At 46.8% G+C, this 15,000-nt stretch overlaps 2 protein-coding genes across 7 annotated transcripts in view; one reads left to right on the top strand and one right to left on the bottom strand.

Annotated features, from left to right (window-relative positions):
* Prox1 (prospero homeobox 1) overlaps positions 1 to 14,999 on the bottom strand; it is a 50,855-nt gene extending 35,856 nt beyond the window's left edge. For 3 of the 6 annotated variants that reach the window (XM_055609269.1, XM_055609273.1, XM_055609274.1), the window contains exons 1-2: positions 12,374 to 13,326; positions 5,355 to 7,146 (exon numbers count right to left, since the gene is read on the bottom strand). In XM_055609269.1, coding sequence (XP_055465244.1) covers positions 5,355 to 7,079 — 1,725 coding nt within the window. In that variant the 5' untranslated portion in view covers positions 7,080 to 7,146; positions 12,374 to 13,326. The other 3 variants (XM_055609272.1, XM_055609270.1, XM_055609271.1) reach the window with 3 other exon arrangements.
* On the top strand, positions 7,703 to 14,109 carry LOC129678424 (uncharacterized). The gene is made up of 3 exons (XM_055609193.1): positions 7,703 to 7,726; positions 13,316 to 13,748; positions 13,904 to 14,109. The coding sequence occupies exons 1-3, from the start codon at positions 7,703 to 7,705 to the stop codon at positions 14,107 to 14,109; spliced, it is 663 nt and encodes a 220-aa protein (XP_055465168.1).
* Position 15,000: the final 1 nt, after the last annotated feature.

The raw sequence follows: 15,000 nt of genomic DNA, 5'->3' as shown, positions 1-15,000 counted from the left end.
TGTGTGTGTTTGTGTAGCTGAGAGTAAACACTGAAGAAAGAAATTTTGATTTTTCTATGTGCAAGCCAAAGCAGCTTAACTGAACTTGTGTTTTTGTTTAAGGTCCTTAATGATTACAAAGACGATAATTTATGGCTGACATACTTGTTGTGCCAAGGAAAAGCTGAAAGGCCCTCCAGTAACCTCCATTAGACCGATCGAGGCGGCTAAAGGAGCCGGGCACACTTCAGGACCATCTGTCCAAATGGATAAGTGAAATCACAGTGGCAAGCTGTCTCCCAGCCTCGCGATAAGAGTTTTAAGCGAGCCCAAACTTGAATGAGTATCTCCAATCTGGGTTCCAGTCTTTTCTCCCCGAGAGCCCTGTACACGCTTCTAAGCTCTAGACCTTGAAGATTTGGTTTCCTACAAAAGACGAACTGTTTTCCTGCGTGTCTCAGAGAGGCACAAAGGTTGTCCAAATACCCTGGGGCTTTCCATGCATCTAAATTTTGTTAAGAGAGTTCAGCTCTTTGTATTAAAAAAAAAGAAAAGAAAATCTATGCTCTTTTGATCAGAAATTAGAGGCTTTTATTTAATGTCATTTTTTTTTTTTTTTTTTCTGATTCAGATTGCTCAGGTTTTTGCTTCAAGATGTTTCCGGTTGGTAATACCTGGAATCATGTCCAAAGAGAACACAGTCTCTGTCCCTGGCGACCCTTGTGTAATCTATACAAAATTCTCATAAAATATATGTTTCTAATAAACTATTAAAAATAGCTAATGAAACATTTAAAAGCCAGCAGCTAGATAATCCTTTTTTTTTTTCCTCCTCAAAATCAATCTGAACTGACCAATTGGTTAATTCCCCTTTTAAGTGCTTGTGCTGAGAGCAACTGTTCTTCCAAGAAGGCACTAGCTGTTTCCTGGATACTTGCACACGCACAATGACTCACGACGGAATAGTCAGTAAACACACAGCTGTACCGAACTCGGGCTGAGCTCCATTCAAGGCCAGGAAAGAAAATGAGCACAAATAAACAAGAAGGAGGTGAAGGGGTGGGGGAGGGGAGGGGTGCAAACGGGAGCTGTCCCGGCGCTCACGAGGCCCGCCTCAGCTTTGTGAAGACAGATGACATTCAATTCTATGTGTAATGCAAAATAGACAATAACTGCAGAAACTTGAGATGGCTGCCAGGTGTAAAGAGAGAGAGAGAGAAAAGATGATAAATCCATAAATTAATGAAAGACATCTGCTCAGCACATAAAGGATCAGGGAAGGAGAGGGGTTCAGCTGAACCAGAGTCCAAACAGCCTGACAGTCTCGATGCCGTTTGTTTACCAAGCACAATATAACCTTACCTAAGTGGCAGCCGCAGGAGGAAGAGCTCAGGCAGCAAAAAGGCAAATGCAAGAAGAATAGGCCCTGAAGGCTACAGGAAGAAAAAAGAAATTTGTTTTTCCTTGTTGAACTCTGTGTTTCAAGCCGTGGTTCCACACTGGGAAGAGGCGTCTCCCATTTTCTAAGCTGAAACAGAAAGAATTCCCCTTCCCTGATTTGGTCTGAAGCTTCCCAAGAAAATTCAATGTGTGGAAAAGCGCTAGGCTCTCATTTAGAGCAGGCTGTCCCTCTCTCAAGGACCTGACAGCATCAGAAAGCTGTGTAGGGTTTTGTTTGTTTATTTGTTTGTTTTAATGACTTTTTTTTCCCTGGAGATGCCTGCAGCCATTTGGGAATCTCATCTATGTGTTAAATTCTGAGGCCCTTCAAGGCTTCTAAAAGTGTCAGAGATCACACTTCATACCTGTAATCCCAACATGAGGGTTGCTGAGGCAGGAGGATTGCTGTGACCTCAAGGCCAGCCTAGGCTACATAAGGAGATCTTGCCTCAACAAACCAGAGAGAACAATAACAAAAAGCCAATCATCCATTCTCAACTGCTGTTTTATGGTTGGACTTTATGCCATGAAACGGTTTTTCCTTCTCAACCCCAAATATCCATGAGATATTTTCTTCGAAAACGTCAGGTCCACAGAACAGGCTAAGGACCTCCAGCCGTGCAGCTCTTAATGGTTCATCTGACAACCTTGGGCTTGTACTGCGTGATGCAAATGGGAAAGGCCTACACAAGGCCATTCTCTTGAGATGCAAAGAAGATGAGTGACAAGGAACATCACGAAGAAAGACAATTGGCTGGCTGAATCTTGGGGAATTTGAATAAAACTTAATATTTGATTAAACAGATTCATTTGCAAAGATACTGAACACATTGCTTTATACCCAAGACATGAGCTCTTTGACCAGGTGCACTGAAGTCCCATTCAATATGGACACGAGTGACTTCCTTCCTTCTAGAGGGACCGCAAGGCCGTGAGCCTAGTATCGTAAACATGTATGACGAATGTGTTCAACAGAGCCTGGAGGCCCCGGAGAAGCAGGGATTCAGCACTGCTCTCAATCATGGCTACTTCACTGAGGAGCAGGAAGGCCCTGGGGAGTAAGAAAGAGGGTTCATCTAGGGGGAAATGGTGCTGTCCTGAAGTGATTATCCAGGGGCAAGTTGTTCCCTTAGTATGTACAAGCCCCTGGGTTCAGTCTCCGGCATACTAAGGTTTTAAAACATGCAAGTTATTCATGACAATGTAAAGACTATGACACTCATGGTGGGCCCGTGGGCCATCCAGCACTTGTTCTCCGTCATACTGACATTCCCCCCTAAGGCAGCGTCCTACAGAAACTGAAATAAAATACTACTTGCTATGATCCCTCAATATTTTACCAAGCAAAGCTTGAGAGGTTTGTTGTTGTTTGGTTTGTTTTTTTGTTTGTTTGTATGTTTTAGTCTAAGACTAAGCAGACAGAATGGTTCTTCAGAACAGCGGGAATCTGAGTGAGGTGAGTCGTGGGCACAGCCACGAGGGGAGCAGGTGCAAAGTGGGAACAGGTTGCCTGTTGTGATTTGCCTGTCCTTTCCCAGAGCCCCGGCCAGTCCCAGGTATGAGGAGGAGAAGAGAGCAGAAAGTCAGAGGTTAGAAGGTCAAAATGTGTGAGACAAAATGGCTAAATTCAGTAGGAGGCCTGAGGCCATGGGGCCTGAAGGAAGGAAGCAAGCCCAGATGTAAACAACCTTACCTCAGGTGACCTGCATGTCTCCTGCCACACTGCTCAGAAGGGGCTCAGAGCAGCAGGAGACAGAAAAGCCACTCTCCGAAGATGTGCCCACATTTTCTTTACAATCATAGGTGTATGCGAAGGCACTTCTTTTCCTCTAAATCTTCAAAATTCCTCAGCGGGTTAGATAGAGAGGGTGGCACAGTAAGCTTAAGGGTCACTGATGGCAAACCAAAGGTAGCACACTCCCTACAAAGCCATGTTAACAACAAAGGGGGTGTAATCAAAATTGTCTGATCATGTTATGAAGTCCAAAACTTAGAAGGCTGGCATTCTCAGCGAGGAGACTTTTCTCTGTACTTTCAGGATTTCAAAACCTAGTTTACCTGCTCACCAAGATGAGCACATGTTACTTTGTGTGTGTGTGTGTGTGTGTGTGTGTGTGTGTGAAAGAGAGAGAGAGAGAAAGAAAGAGAGGGAGGGCCAGAGACAGACAGACAGACAGACAGGGAGACTGCTATTTGCTACTTGCTTTAAGATGCAGTTCTCTGAGGTGCAAGAAGCAGAACCTTAGATATCAGTCAGCCTAGCATGATAGATCTCTCGGGGAGGCTGACAACCACTCAAGAGGTCCTGCCTCCTTCCTTTCCCTTCCTCCTGCCCAGCAGCTCTGTGGCGGTCCAATGGCCGCCTGGTGATTCAGAACACACCTGTGGGCCTTAGCTCTTGGCACACTGAATTTTAGGGTTTTTGAAACCTGAAGCTGAATGAGCAAACAAGCTCAGACTCGGATCTAAGACCTCAGCGTCTCTGTTGTTGCCTAAGATGTCCTCTTTGGGGTGGGAGGAGAAGCTGGGCTCAGTAGCCCAAGCGGTCTCTTGCCGGTGGCTTCAGTTGGCTTTGCCAGTGACTGCCCAGGAGGACTGAGATCGCATATTTCAACCACTCTGGGGACTTGGAACTTCCGTAAGCCTGGAGTGGGCTTAGCTACTAAAATGTCAATTTCCAGTCATCAAGACGATTGCTCAAAATCCTCAATTTAGCAACTGCCAACTTAATTGCTAAATTTTATATCCATCTGGTAATTTATTATACAAGAGGCATGCTTCCACCTGTCCCCAAATGCTACTATTCTCCACCCCCAAAAGACAAACAACCACAAGATTTTTCTTTTAAATTACTGAAGGGATTGATTTGTCGAAGAAAAAAAGTTAGGGATTAAAAATTGCTGGAGTACAAAACAGATCTGCTAAAAATATAATTGACATCTCTACCTAAGTCAGGTTCAGATGGAAGACAGTCATTAAAGGGGCCATTTTTATACAGCTGAGTTTTGGATTTAACTGTGTTCTCTCCTTTTCCAAAATAATTTGCTTTGTGTATGTTAGGACAAAAGATTTCTGTGTTTGGCAGAACAGAGGTCACTCATGCGTACAGACAGCTGCCCCAGACCCACAGAACAGGCCTTGGTGATGGAGAGAGGCTCTCGCCGTCGGAATAAATCAGTACCTGCCCATTGCCTTAAAAAGCCTCTCTTAAGGTTGAAGACGGAATGCAGGCCCTCCCCACACCCACGGCTCTCCACAGCCTGAGCAGCCTCCTTCTGATGAAAGGGGTCTTCATGACTCGCCTTTGCGGCCCACAGCGGCCTCAAAGGCCATTGACAGCGAGAATTCTTAATGGAATCACAGGCCTGAGAACTGGCTTTCCTCCTTACTTCTGTCATGAAACTTACCATCTTTATAAGATTCAGTATTTGCACGATGTCTCCCTCGCTACCCCTGCCCCACATCTGCTCTCAAAGGAGATAAGAATGTCACACAGGAAGAACGGCAGGAAAAAAAAAAAAAAGCACGGGTGGGAAATCACCTTGGAAATAGTTCCTAGAGGCAATTAAGTACTAGTCAAAGTTGCAGAGATGTTGGTTTTGAAGTTTCTCTGCAATCACAAACACCCAGCACAGGGCCGCCACAAGCCTATTAAGTGAGCAATAGGAAAGACCACATTCTTAAGGAGGCCCTGGCTGTGCCCTGAGGAACTTGCCTGTCATCTCAGCAGGATAGATCTAGGCCAGCCTGGGCTACAGAGTGAAGCCTCAAAGTCCCCAAACCCAAACAAAACCAAGCCTCCTGGAATACTAAAAACAAAACAAAAACAAAACCCCATACTGACACACAGCACCCACTACAGTGTGGGAACCTAAGCTTTATGGTGCTCTCCTTTGGGCTCCTGTTCACATTTGTTCTTGAGGGGAAAAGGATATTGCGCTTCCAGAATAAGGTGAGATGTCGGACATATCTTGAAGATCGCCACACTCGGACTTTATGAGTGACAAAGAGAGTCCTTCTGCGGTGCTGGGCGGGTGTGCTGGTGAACAGGGGTGGTGGCTGAGGTGGTGGGAGGACATCTTGGTCCTCAGACTCGTTGTGTCCCTAGTCAAGTCTAAGGACTCGGGAGAGGCTCGGTCTTTCCCCGAGAAGGAGCCGGAGGGAGCACCTAGCGGACTCTGAAATGGGTAGGCCATCAAGGGCAGGGGAAAGGGGTGGCGGAAGCTGGGGGCGGCGAAGCCCGTGGTGGCCGAAAGGGGCGACTGGTGCAGGGCCTGGTGGTGGCCGCCGGTGGCTGGGCCGGAGGCAGATGGCTCGGATGAGTTTTTGCGGACCACCAGGGGAAGGGCTTCGGTCTGGTCTGTGGAAGTAGGCATCTGCACGTTGCCAAAGGTGTCCAGGGGGTTCGGAATGATGACATCACCAAAGCATTGCAGGCGCTGGTTGGCCGTGTGGAAATTGTGGTTTTCCCCATTGACTGCGAATCTGGCCTGGGGGATCTGGAGAGGCGGGAAGACCTGAGGAACCTGGCGAGACGGTTTGGCAGAGAAGACTTTGACCACAGTGTCCACGACCTGGGACATGGCGGTGTTCAGCTCCTGTTTTAAAGTCTCTGCCAGATGCTTGCCTTCTGGCTGCAGCGAGTTTGGCCCGTGCTCTCTTTCTTTGTTGCTGCCTTCTCGCTTAGGCTTGTTCTCAGCCATCTCCTGCTCCCTGATCAGGGCCCGAGCCCTGTCGATGAACTGCCCTGGGTCCAGCTCACACAGCTCGTTGTCTGAGCGCCCCACCGAGTCCTGGGCCCGCGCTTCCAGGATCTCCGAGCGCATGCTGTCTTCAGACAGGTCGCCATCTTCATCATTCTCCGAGTCGGTGCTGTCGTAGACCTGGTAGAACTTCTCCTGCAGCTGGCGCAGCTGCTTCTGCATGTCCTCCAGCTGCTGTTTCAGCTGTCGGCGCTCCTCTCGCTTCTGTTCTTTTCGGGCTGAAACCAGCTGCTGGAAACTCTGCTGCTGCTGCTGGGGCAGCTTCTGCTTGCGTTTGTTTTCTCGGTAACTTTCTCGGGGACTCACAGACTGCGGGGCCATCTCTCTTTCGTTTTCATTGCCCCTCAATGCCACACTGGGGGAATGGCTCATCCCCCGAATGATATTCTCAACCCGGGCGCGCTTCGCTCTCAGGTGCTCATCACATAAGCGGTCCACATCAAACTGGCTCATGGTAGGCCTGCCAAAAGGGGAAAGGCACCCGGGGGGACTATCTCTTGAAGAGTTGCTGCATATATCCTCCTGATGTACTTCGGAGCCTGTGCTAGAGAGACCGCTGGCTTGGAAACTGGGCTCGGTGCCACCGTTTTTGTTCATGTTATTTTTCAACAGCTGGGAAATTATAGTTGCTCCTGGAAAAGGCATCATGGCATCTTCATACGAGTTCGCCCTCTTCAGCAGCTTTCGGAGTACGTTCGACTTTTCCCCATCTGCGTGTTGTACCACAGAATACTCCACATCCTGCTCTGAACCTTGGGGATTCATGGCACTGAAAAACGTTGCCCTTGCCTTAGCAAAGAATGCAGATGCTGTCCCTACCGTCCTTTTTACTCCAATGTCAACCCTTCTCCTCTTGGTTTGCCGGCTTAAGAGGGCTGTGCTGTCATGGTCAGGCATCACTGGACAGTTATTGTGCCATCTTCAAAAGCTGGTCAGCTGGGCACAGCTCAAGAATCCCGGGACCCTGGCCAACAGAACAAAAGGACTGATGAATCATTTTCTTTAAATTTCTCCAAATTTCCTGACCTCAATCCTGAATCAAATGCAAAATGCATAGGCTCTGGGATTTATGGCACATCACAATTATTGCAATTTATCATGAACTCTGCTTGAAATGAAACATTTTTAAATATTTCTGCTCCACTGGTTTAAGATGGATTAAGATTAAAAAAAAAAAAAAAAGCAAAAACTGCTTAAGCACCAGTAATATGATTCTCTTTCACAAATGCCTAAAATGATACTGTTTATCTTTGGAAGAAATGGCAGATTATAAGAACATAGCCTCTGACGAGCAATTGATTAAATTTGGGGGCATTGAGACTTATTATAAAAGAAGAGGGAGTGGGTTCGCTTAAGAAACAGGGTGAAAATTTGAGGCTGTGGGAAATTCGGGTGCGAAGCTGATCTGTAGCCACTGTGGCCTTTACGCTGCTGAAGGAGGGACACTGAAAGCTGCACATATTTAGAACACTCTTATTGCTGAATTTAAAAGCAGCTTTGTCACATGTAAACTGGGAAGAATGTCGCAGGCAACATCTTCCAAGGTAGGATGGCTGTTAAGCGCTGAGATAAAGGCACAGGTGTCCATTGTTCAATGCTGCTTAGTTAACAGGGGCTTGATCAGTGAATTCACAGCTGAAGATGGTATCTGTGGCTGTGTCCACACAGAACAAGGAGATGCTTAGAAATGGGCACATTATCTTTTTGGTGGCTTCAATTATTAGAAAGGTAGATTGTCTATTGCAAGGGGCCAGTATATGCAACAGTGTATTATTGGACAAGGCGAGAACACACATATCTTTAATACTAGTTTTGTTCTGGTGGCATTTGCCAAAACAGTACTTCAAATGGCTAAGAAACTCTTTAACACACACCATTTGTGGATCTTATTGCCTATGCCAAGTAAAGGGGGGTTGGAAGCCAAACAGAAGAAGCAACTGGAGAAAGATATAAAGAAAATATCAATCAAATATGTGAGAAAGGGAGGTGGCTCCGTTGTATGCAAACTAGTATTGTTTTGGAGGACAAGATATAAAAAAGAAACATTCTTCCCTACATTTTATCAAAGGTCCATGATACATTATGTGCCTACATCTTATCAAAGGCCCTTGATACATTGTGTTACTTACTAACTAGAAATGCTAACCCCAAATTTTGTATGCACGCAAAAGACAGCACATCTTTTTGTTTACAATTAACGTTTTATGAAGAAAATGAAAATACTGCTTTCATGCCGGGTTTATCTGATATTGAACTTCGCGTTTGCTTAACAGAGCACATCTTCACAATAACAGGGTCCATTGCCAAAGGCAGCGTGTGGAGTGCTTGGAATCTCTCCCATCTCTTTCGGTTCACCTGTAAAAACATCTACGTACTCCCTAGGAGTGCATCTGTGGATAGTTCTAAAGAATGACTACCCATGCAAATAGGCATAATTTCAGCATGAAATAACCTGTAAAAATCAAGAAAATGCTCTGTGCTTATATGGCAGCAATATGTTGGTAGGTTTTGTTTTTATTTTTTGGTGGGTTTTTTTGGGGGTGTTGTTCATGATTAATATTTCACCATGCTGTGTTTGCTCTTGGTGTTTTTCTCTGAAGACAAAATGCTTTTAAAAGAGCCTGTTTCAGGATGTCCTGAAGGCAAGATGATATTTCTTTCCAGAGATCTTTGTATGTCTGAGGGTAAACACTTCAAAACAAAAATAGCTTGAACATGGGTCAGATTAGGAATCTCAGTGACTTTACTGCAGAGTTTAAGATTAAGTTCAGAACAACTGAGAATCCTCACCCACTAATAATACAATTGGTTTGGGGAGGACAAAATACAGTAGCACATATTTTACTGGCAGCACATGGAGTCTGACAGGTAATGCAGGCACAGCATGTCAGGCCAGGGCAAGAACAGGAGAAAGGGGGCAGTTTCCGAGTCACAGAAACACTTCGGTATGGGTGGTTATGAGGGAGATTTTTTGTGTGTGCATAGATCAGCTTTCCAAACCAGGGCAACTTGGCATCGTTCTAACATTTTTACGTCATTTGTATGTGTCTGAAAATCTTTTTGTCCCTTCAGTATCACCTGCAAAGCACACAGACCTCCAAGGAAGACTGGAAGAAACCCCTTGCTGTGTCTTCTCTTCCCCTGTTCACCTCGCCACACAGACTGTCTTTCCCTCCTGCCCACCTTGGACCCGGGAGGGCACTTCTGCAGCAGAGGCTCCCAGAGGATGCGCCAGTGTGTGGATGAGCACAAGGTCATCCCACGCACCTTCCTCCTCTAGCTGCCATTCACCTCTGTGTCAACTGCGCTCCCTCTCACACTGCCTAGGTACCAACAGCTGCATCCCTGCCTCAACCACAGCCAAGAGGAGGCTGGGCTCTCCTAAGGTAGGATGACACCACTCTTCATCTTCACTGGAGAATAAATATTAATTAAACATACACACTGGGTCCACTGAGACCCAATACGCCCTCCAACTTTACCAAGCTAAACTGATTTAAAAAAAAAAAATCTGAATCAGGTGTCATTTAAAAAGTAAATGGTGACTTGTTTCTACTTTTGTCAAGGAGAACACAAATGTGTTAGGTCTCTCTGTAAAATGTCCAGATGAGATATGAACAACAGGACAAAATAAATAAGAAAAAAATATTTTAGCTAGCAACACAGGTACACATTAATTTATTTCTTCCTTTAGCTAAAAGATTTAAACTTAGAAATGAAGGAGGGTGACCATACACTTTGGGGCCATAACCCAGGGACATTAAAGGCATAATTAAATAATAATTGGCTGACGCAGTACACATCTAGTATCATATTTCATTAAACGGAATGTATAAAAATGTGTTTTCTACATCCTAGTGCGGTATCAAGTGGCCATGGTAAAATGAAAACAGTCAAGAACATTTTCCAGGGTTCCCCAAACCTTCAATCCATAGTTTCCAGGATGCTACATAAGGACTTAGTCACCACGGTGCCAGCCCACGGAGGTGAAGAACAAGTCAGCCTCTCTTAGCGTGTGAACTAAGCTGTGGTTTGTCAGCTCCAGTTACCATAGATTCTTACAGTGTTTCTACTTTAATATGGACTTGGGGTTTAAGCAGGCAATATAAAGCTTTTGGACCAGTCTTGCTGAGAAACAGTATAAAGAAGATGAGAAAATAGTGATGACAGACTCTGAGGCCCCAAATGATTACTGCCCTAAAGCACATGCTTTATAAAGCCCTTCTGAGTTTAGGTGGAAAGGTATGTCAAAATGTTAAATTATTAAACCTGTGTTGAATCGATTGTATGCAGCCTACACACACACACACACACACACACACACACACACACACAGACACACACACCACCTATACAATAGACAGCATAACACAGCAGATGCCGCCCAGAAGAAATAGTGAGAAAGCAACACCAAGTCAGACAGAGCTGCTCCAAAAGATCCTCCTTGAACCTCACCATGTCTGCGTTCTATTTCCCAGGGAGGAGCCACGCAGAGGGCACTGCTGGCTTCGTGGTGTAAAAACAGTTTTCAGTAAGGAATTTCAAAGAAACATAGCAATGTGAAGAGAAGTAGCTCAGGGCACGACTTTAATAAAGAAGTTATTTTGGGGAGGGGGTGCAGCTTTTATTACATCTATCTGGAGTCCAGATTCTAGACAAAGAAGTGTTTCATTATGGTAATTATCCAGATAGTTCAGACAGATCTTTTATGAGGCATGGGGAGTGTAAGGCTAGCATGCCTTCCTGCCCGAGTTACTCCTATCTGTCTATGTTGATAAAATTATTTGACGAGATGACTGGGGTTGTATTTCTTTTACAAAGTCATCTTTAAAGGGTCTCTGATGAGCTAAGCCGGTCGTATTGCTTCAAGTAGAGTATCATTAACAATATCTTAAGGCATTCTGAAAATCAGCCTGGATTCAACAGGGGAAAAATTAGAAGCTTGCACACACACACACACACACACACACACACACACACACACACACAGAGTCCCTAGCTGTCACCTCCCTGCATTTCTGCTAATAAGCAACTTTTCCTTTAGAGATATTTCTGCATGCTACAAGGTGAAAAAAAAAAAAAAAAAAACCTTTGACATTTTTGAAGAACCTTTTTGGTACAAGTTAATATTTTAAAGACTTGTGATAATATCTACAAAAAAATTTTAAATTTCCTTTTACAATAAGAGGTTTCAAACTAGAATGATTTTACTTGCCTCTTCCATCCTATCTAAAATTCCATTCATTTTTCACTTGAAAAATGAACACAGAACATTTTCTGAGACCTGCCAAGATATTGATTTCCACTTATTTAAAAGTTGCAATTCACCAAATTAGGCAAATAAAAGAGTGTGAGAAATAATCTTTAAAATTGCACTCACACTTTTTTCTTTTTGCAGAAAACCCAAAATACTCAAAATTATCTTTGAAGCTTGAAATACACTAGGCAATTACATTGGAGAAATTTATTTTCATTTTGATCCTTCCAATTTACATAAATACTGAGTTTGAAACCCACAGCACATCATCAAGAATAATCTGTTTTCATTTTATATCATCCATAACACTTTATAATTTCTTTAAAAATTCTATTGATAGATTGACAGCCTATAGTTGAAACCATACTTGAAAGGAACCAGACTTGAAATGGTGCAGGAAAATCTGTGAAAAGGGACTTTAAGAGTTGAATAAATAACAGGAGGCCTGGCAACTCACAGAGCGCATTAGCTTAGGCGAGGAGGTGGCACAGCTCGCAGAGGAATCAGGCTAGCAAGTGAGCACACAGAGAACAAAGATGCACGTTGCATACACACGACCTTCTCCCCACAAAGTGGTGGTTAAAATGAACAGAACTCTGCACAACAGGCACATAAAATACCAATAAATGCCAGGCATGGCTAAAGCCTATTAAAAATAAGGCATACGAACATAGTCATGGATGACATTTTAATTATGAAAAATCTTCAAAAACATACAAAAAAGTGATAGAAGAGGGGTAGGGATGACTAATGTTTATGTTAAAAAGACTAAGTGACATGTACCTTTGATTTTCATGGCAACAGAGATAAATAACCTCCAAACTAACCAACAATGATGTGTATCATCTGACCTACTCCCACACAACTCAATTTTAAGAAGCAAAGTGTTTAAAGCAACCCTCTCAGAAAGTTAAGGACCCAGACACAGACTTACAAGGAACTCCCAACATCTCCCCTGCACACAGCAGACTTTCTTCTCTCTCTCTGTAAGCAGCCTGTTTCCTTCTGAAAACACTCAGAAGTTCTTGCAAGAAACTCTTCACAGAGCTGGCTGCCCAGATGAATCTTCCATCAGATAGCAAGAGCCCAGCTCCCGCTCACAGGCTCAGCTTCTCCCTCTCCATCAAAGTCCTATCTAGGACACCTGGTCCATGTCTACCACAATGGCAGGCACAGTTCACTTTAGGAGAGGATCTAAGCCAGGGCTTGAAGGAGTTTAGGCGCATACCTATTCTTTCTGGGCAGGGAGAGAGCTCACTACAAAGACAAGCTGTAACAGCAGTCACAGTTGTGAACAGACTTCAGTATTTTGGGCGGTTACAAATCATCCATTGCTGTCCAACACACACACACACACACACACACACACACACACACAATCTCTCTCTCTCTCTCTCTCTCTCTCTCTCTCTCTCTGCTAAGCACTGACCTGCCAGAGAGGCATAAGCTGGAGAGAAGCAAAGAGAAAGTTCACTCCCTCCACCTGCTGCCCTGGACTGGGTGCTTTTGGCAGGCTGGCAGACAGAAGCCTGAGCTACGACCTCAGCAGTCACCTGCCAACATCCTTAAGACAAACAAACACATACCCCCCCCCCCAAACCCTCATGGCAGGGGCTCAGAACACAACAGCGGGACTGCCATTTGCATGGCAACCCCGTTAACCATAAATTCACGAAGCTCCTGAGCCCTGGAGCCCTGTGCTCTGGAGCCACACAGAAACACAGACCCTAGGAAACTTGCACCTGTCTTTCTTGACACAACACACCTGTCCAGCCCTGCCCATGCGCATTCTGCTAACAGACATTTGCCTGACTGGTTTAGGGGAGGAAATGATTTTTTTTTTTTTTTAACAGAGGGACACTAGGGGTGGTGAAAGGGGGGGGGGCTAGGGAGGAAAGAGAACAAGGCAAGAGACTCCAGCCTTGTCTTTGAAAGGAGGGCACTCTGGGCTTGCTCTGTTTTCATAAGCTTAAGGAGACAACACAGATCTTCTCAGAAAAATATAAGCAAGCAGGTGAGTTTCCAGCCTTCCCCGAGGCGGAGAAGGACTCCGGGCTGCCAAGAAGGCGGCTTCGCTCAGCCGCCAGCCTCCTTGGGCTACTTAAGACTGTCTTCCAGCCCCTCCTCCTGCTTCTGCCCCGAGCCTGCCCGGAGGGCTCAACTTCCCAACAAGCCGGGCAGGGTCGGGAGGCTGAGGGTAGCCTGGGCTCCCCCGGAGCCCCTCGCTCTCCGCACAGGCGATCAGTTTAGCAGGACTAAGTGCGGCTGGCACGGCGCAGGCGGCGACAACTTGCCCGGCTGGACTTTGGGTGAGGTCTCCCGCCCTCCTCCCCCGTCCCTTCTCCTTGTCTGCTCAGGCGAGATAGCAGCTCTCCCCCTTCCTCCCTCCCGCCTTCCTCGCCGTCCTCCTCGGCGACGAGCACTCTCACCTCTCCACTCTCCGGCTCTTCTTCTCCCTCCTCAGTGCTAGGAACTGGGACAACAGAGTGTAGCCGCCCTCACCGAGGCCGGAGCGCAGCTGCCCACCACCCAGCGTGCCAGCAATGGCTGGGAGCTTCTTCTCGCCCACGGGCGGCCCGCGCGCAGCCGACCCGGGGCCGGCCCTTGGCGGCGCGGCGGCGCGATCGTCCCACGGGCGACCCCCGAGGCTCGCGGGCCAACTCTCCCTAATCAGTGCTTTCCAGAGCCGGCGCGCAGATCCAGCGGAGGGGCGCCGCGCTGGCTCCTCCGGACGGTCCCCCCACTCGTCCTTCCTCGGCTGCGGGGCCGGGCGTGAGCTCCCAGCTCCGAGCACAGGGGGAGAGGAAAGTCGCCGGCGCCCCCTCCTCCCCGCCCTCCTCCCCGCCGCCAGCCCTCTGCCCGGGGTTAAAAAAAAGGAGAAGTGAAAGGTGTGCAAACACCAAGCAAATAGGAAAAGCCGGGAAGAAAGGCAAGCTAGAATAAACAAGACAAAGGGAAAGGACTCCAGGGCAGGCCTGGGAGTTCCAACTCGGTAGAGAGGGGAAGGAAGAAGCCGGGAAGATAGAAGAAGAAAAAATCTTGGAGAACACAAAAAGGGGCTCGTCCCTCTGGCGGCCCCCTTTCCTGAAAAGAGTGCAAGAAAAATAAATAAATAAATGAAAGAGCCTCCGCGCACCCCAGACACAGAACACAAAAGGTGACAAGATCAGCGACAAGTCCAGCCGCGCTGGCCTCCCCCACCGCCACCGCCACCCCGGCCGCCGGCAGGCGCGCGAGAGAAATAAAAGCCACGCAGCTCACTTACTGTTCCCAACCGGGAGGCGCGGGGCGCGGAGTTCCACGGGGCTGCTGCTTAGGAAACTGTTCTTGGGGGGCTGTTGGAGTACGGTGCCCGCAAGCAACAGCGTTTCCCCCTCGGCAAAGGAGTGTTTACGCGGGCGTGAGTAACGGGAGGCTCCGCGCTCTCTCCTTCCCATTCAAGAACCAGCCGGGGCGAGCGGTTCTGGAAAAGGGGAGGGGACAGCGACGGGGGAAGATACTTACGCGGTGCGGGCAGCGGCAGGGCGCAGCCTCTCTCTCTCTCTCTCTCTCTCTCTCTCT

This window comes from Psammomys obesus, unplaced genomic scaffold (assembly GCF_907164565.1).
Source record: "Psammomys obesus unplaced genomic scaffold, mPsaObe1.curated_primary_1811, whole genome shotgun sequence".
Lineage (NCBI taxonomy): Eukaryota > Metazoa > Chordata > Mammalia > Rodentia > Muridae > Psammomys > Psammomys obesus.
This window is presented reverse-complemented; position numbering and strand designations above follow the sequence as displayed.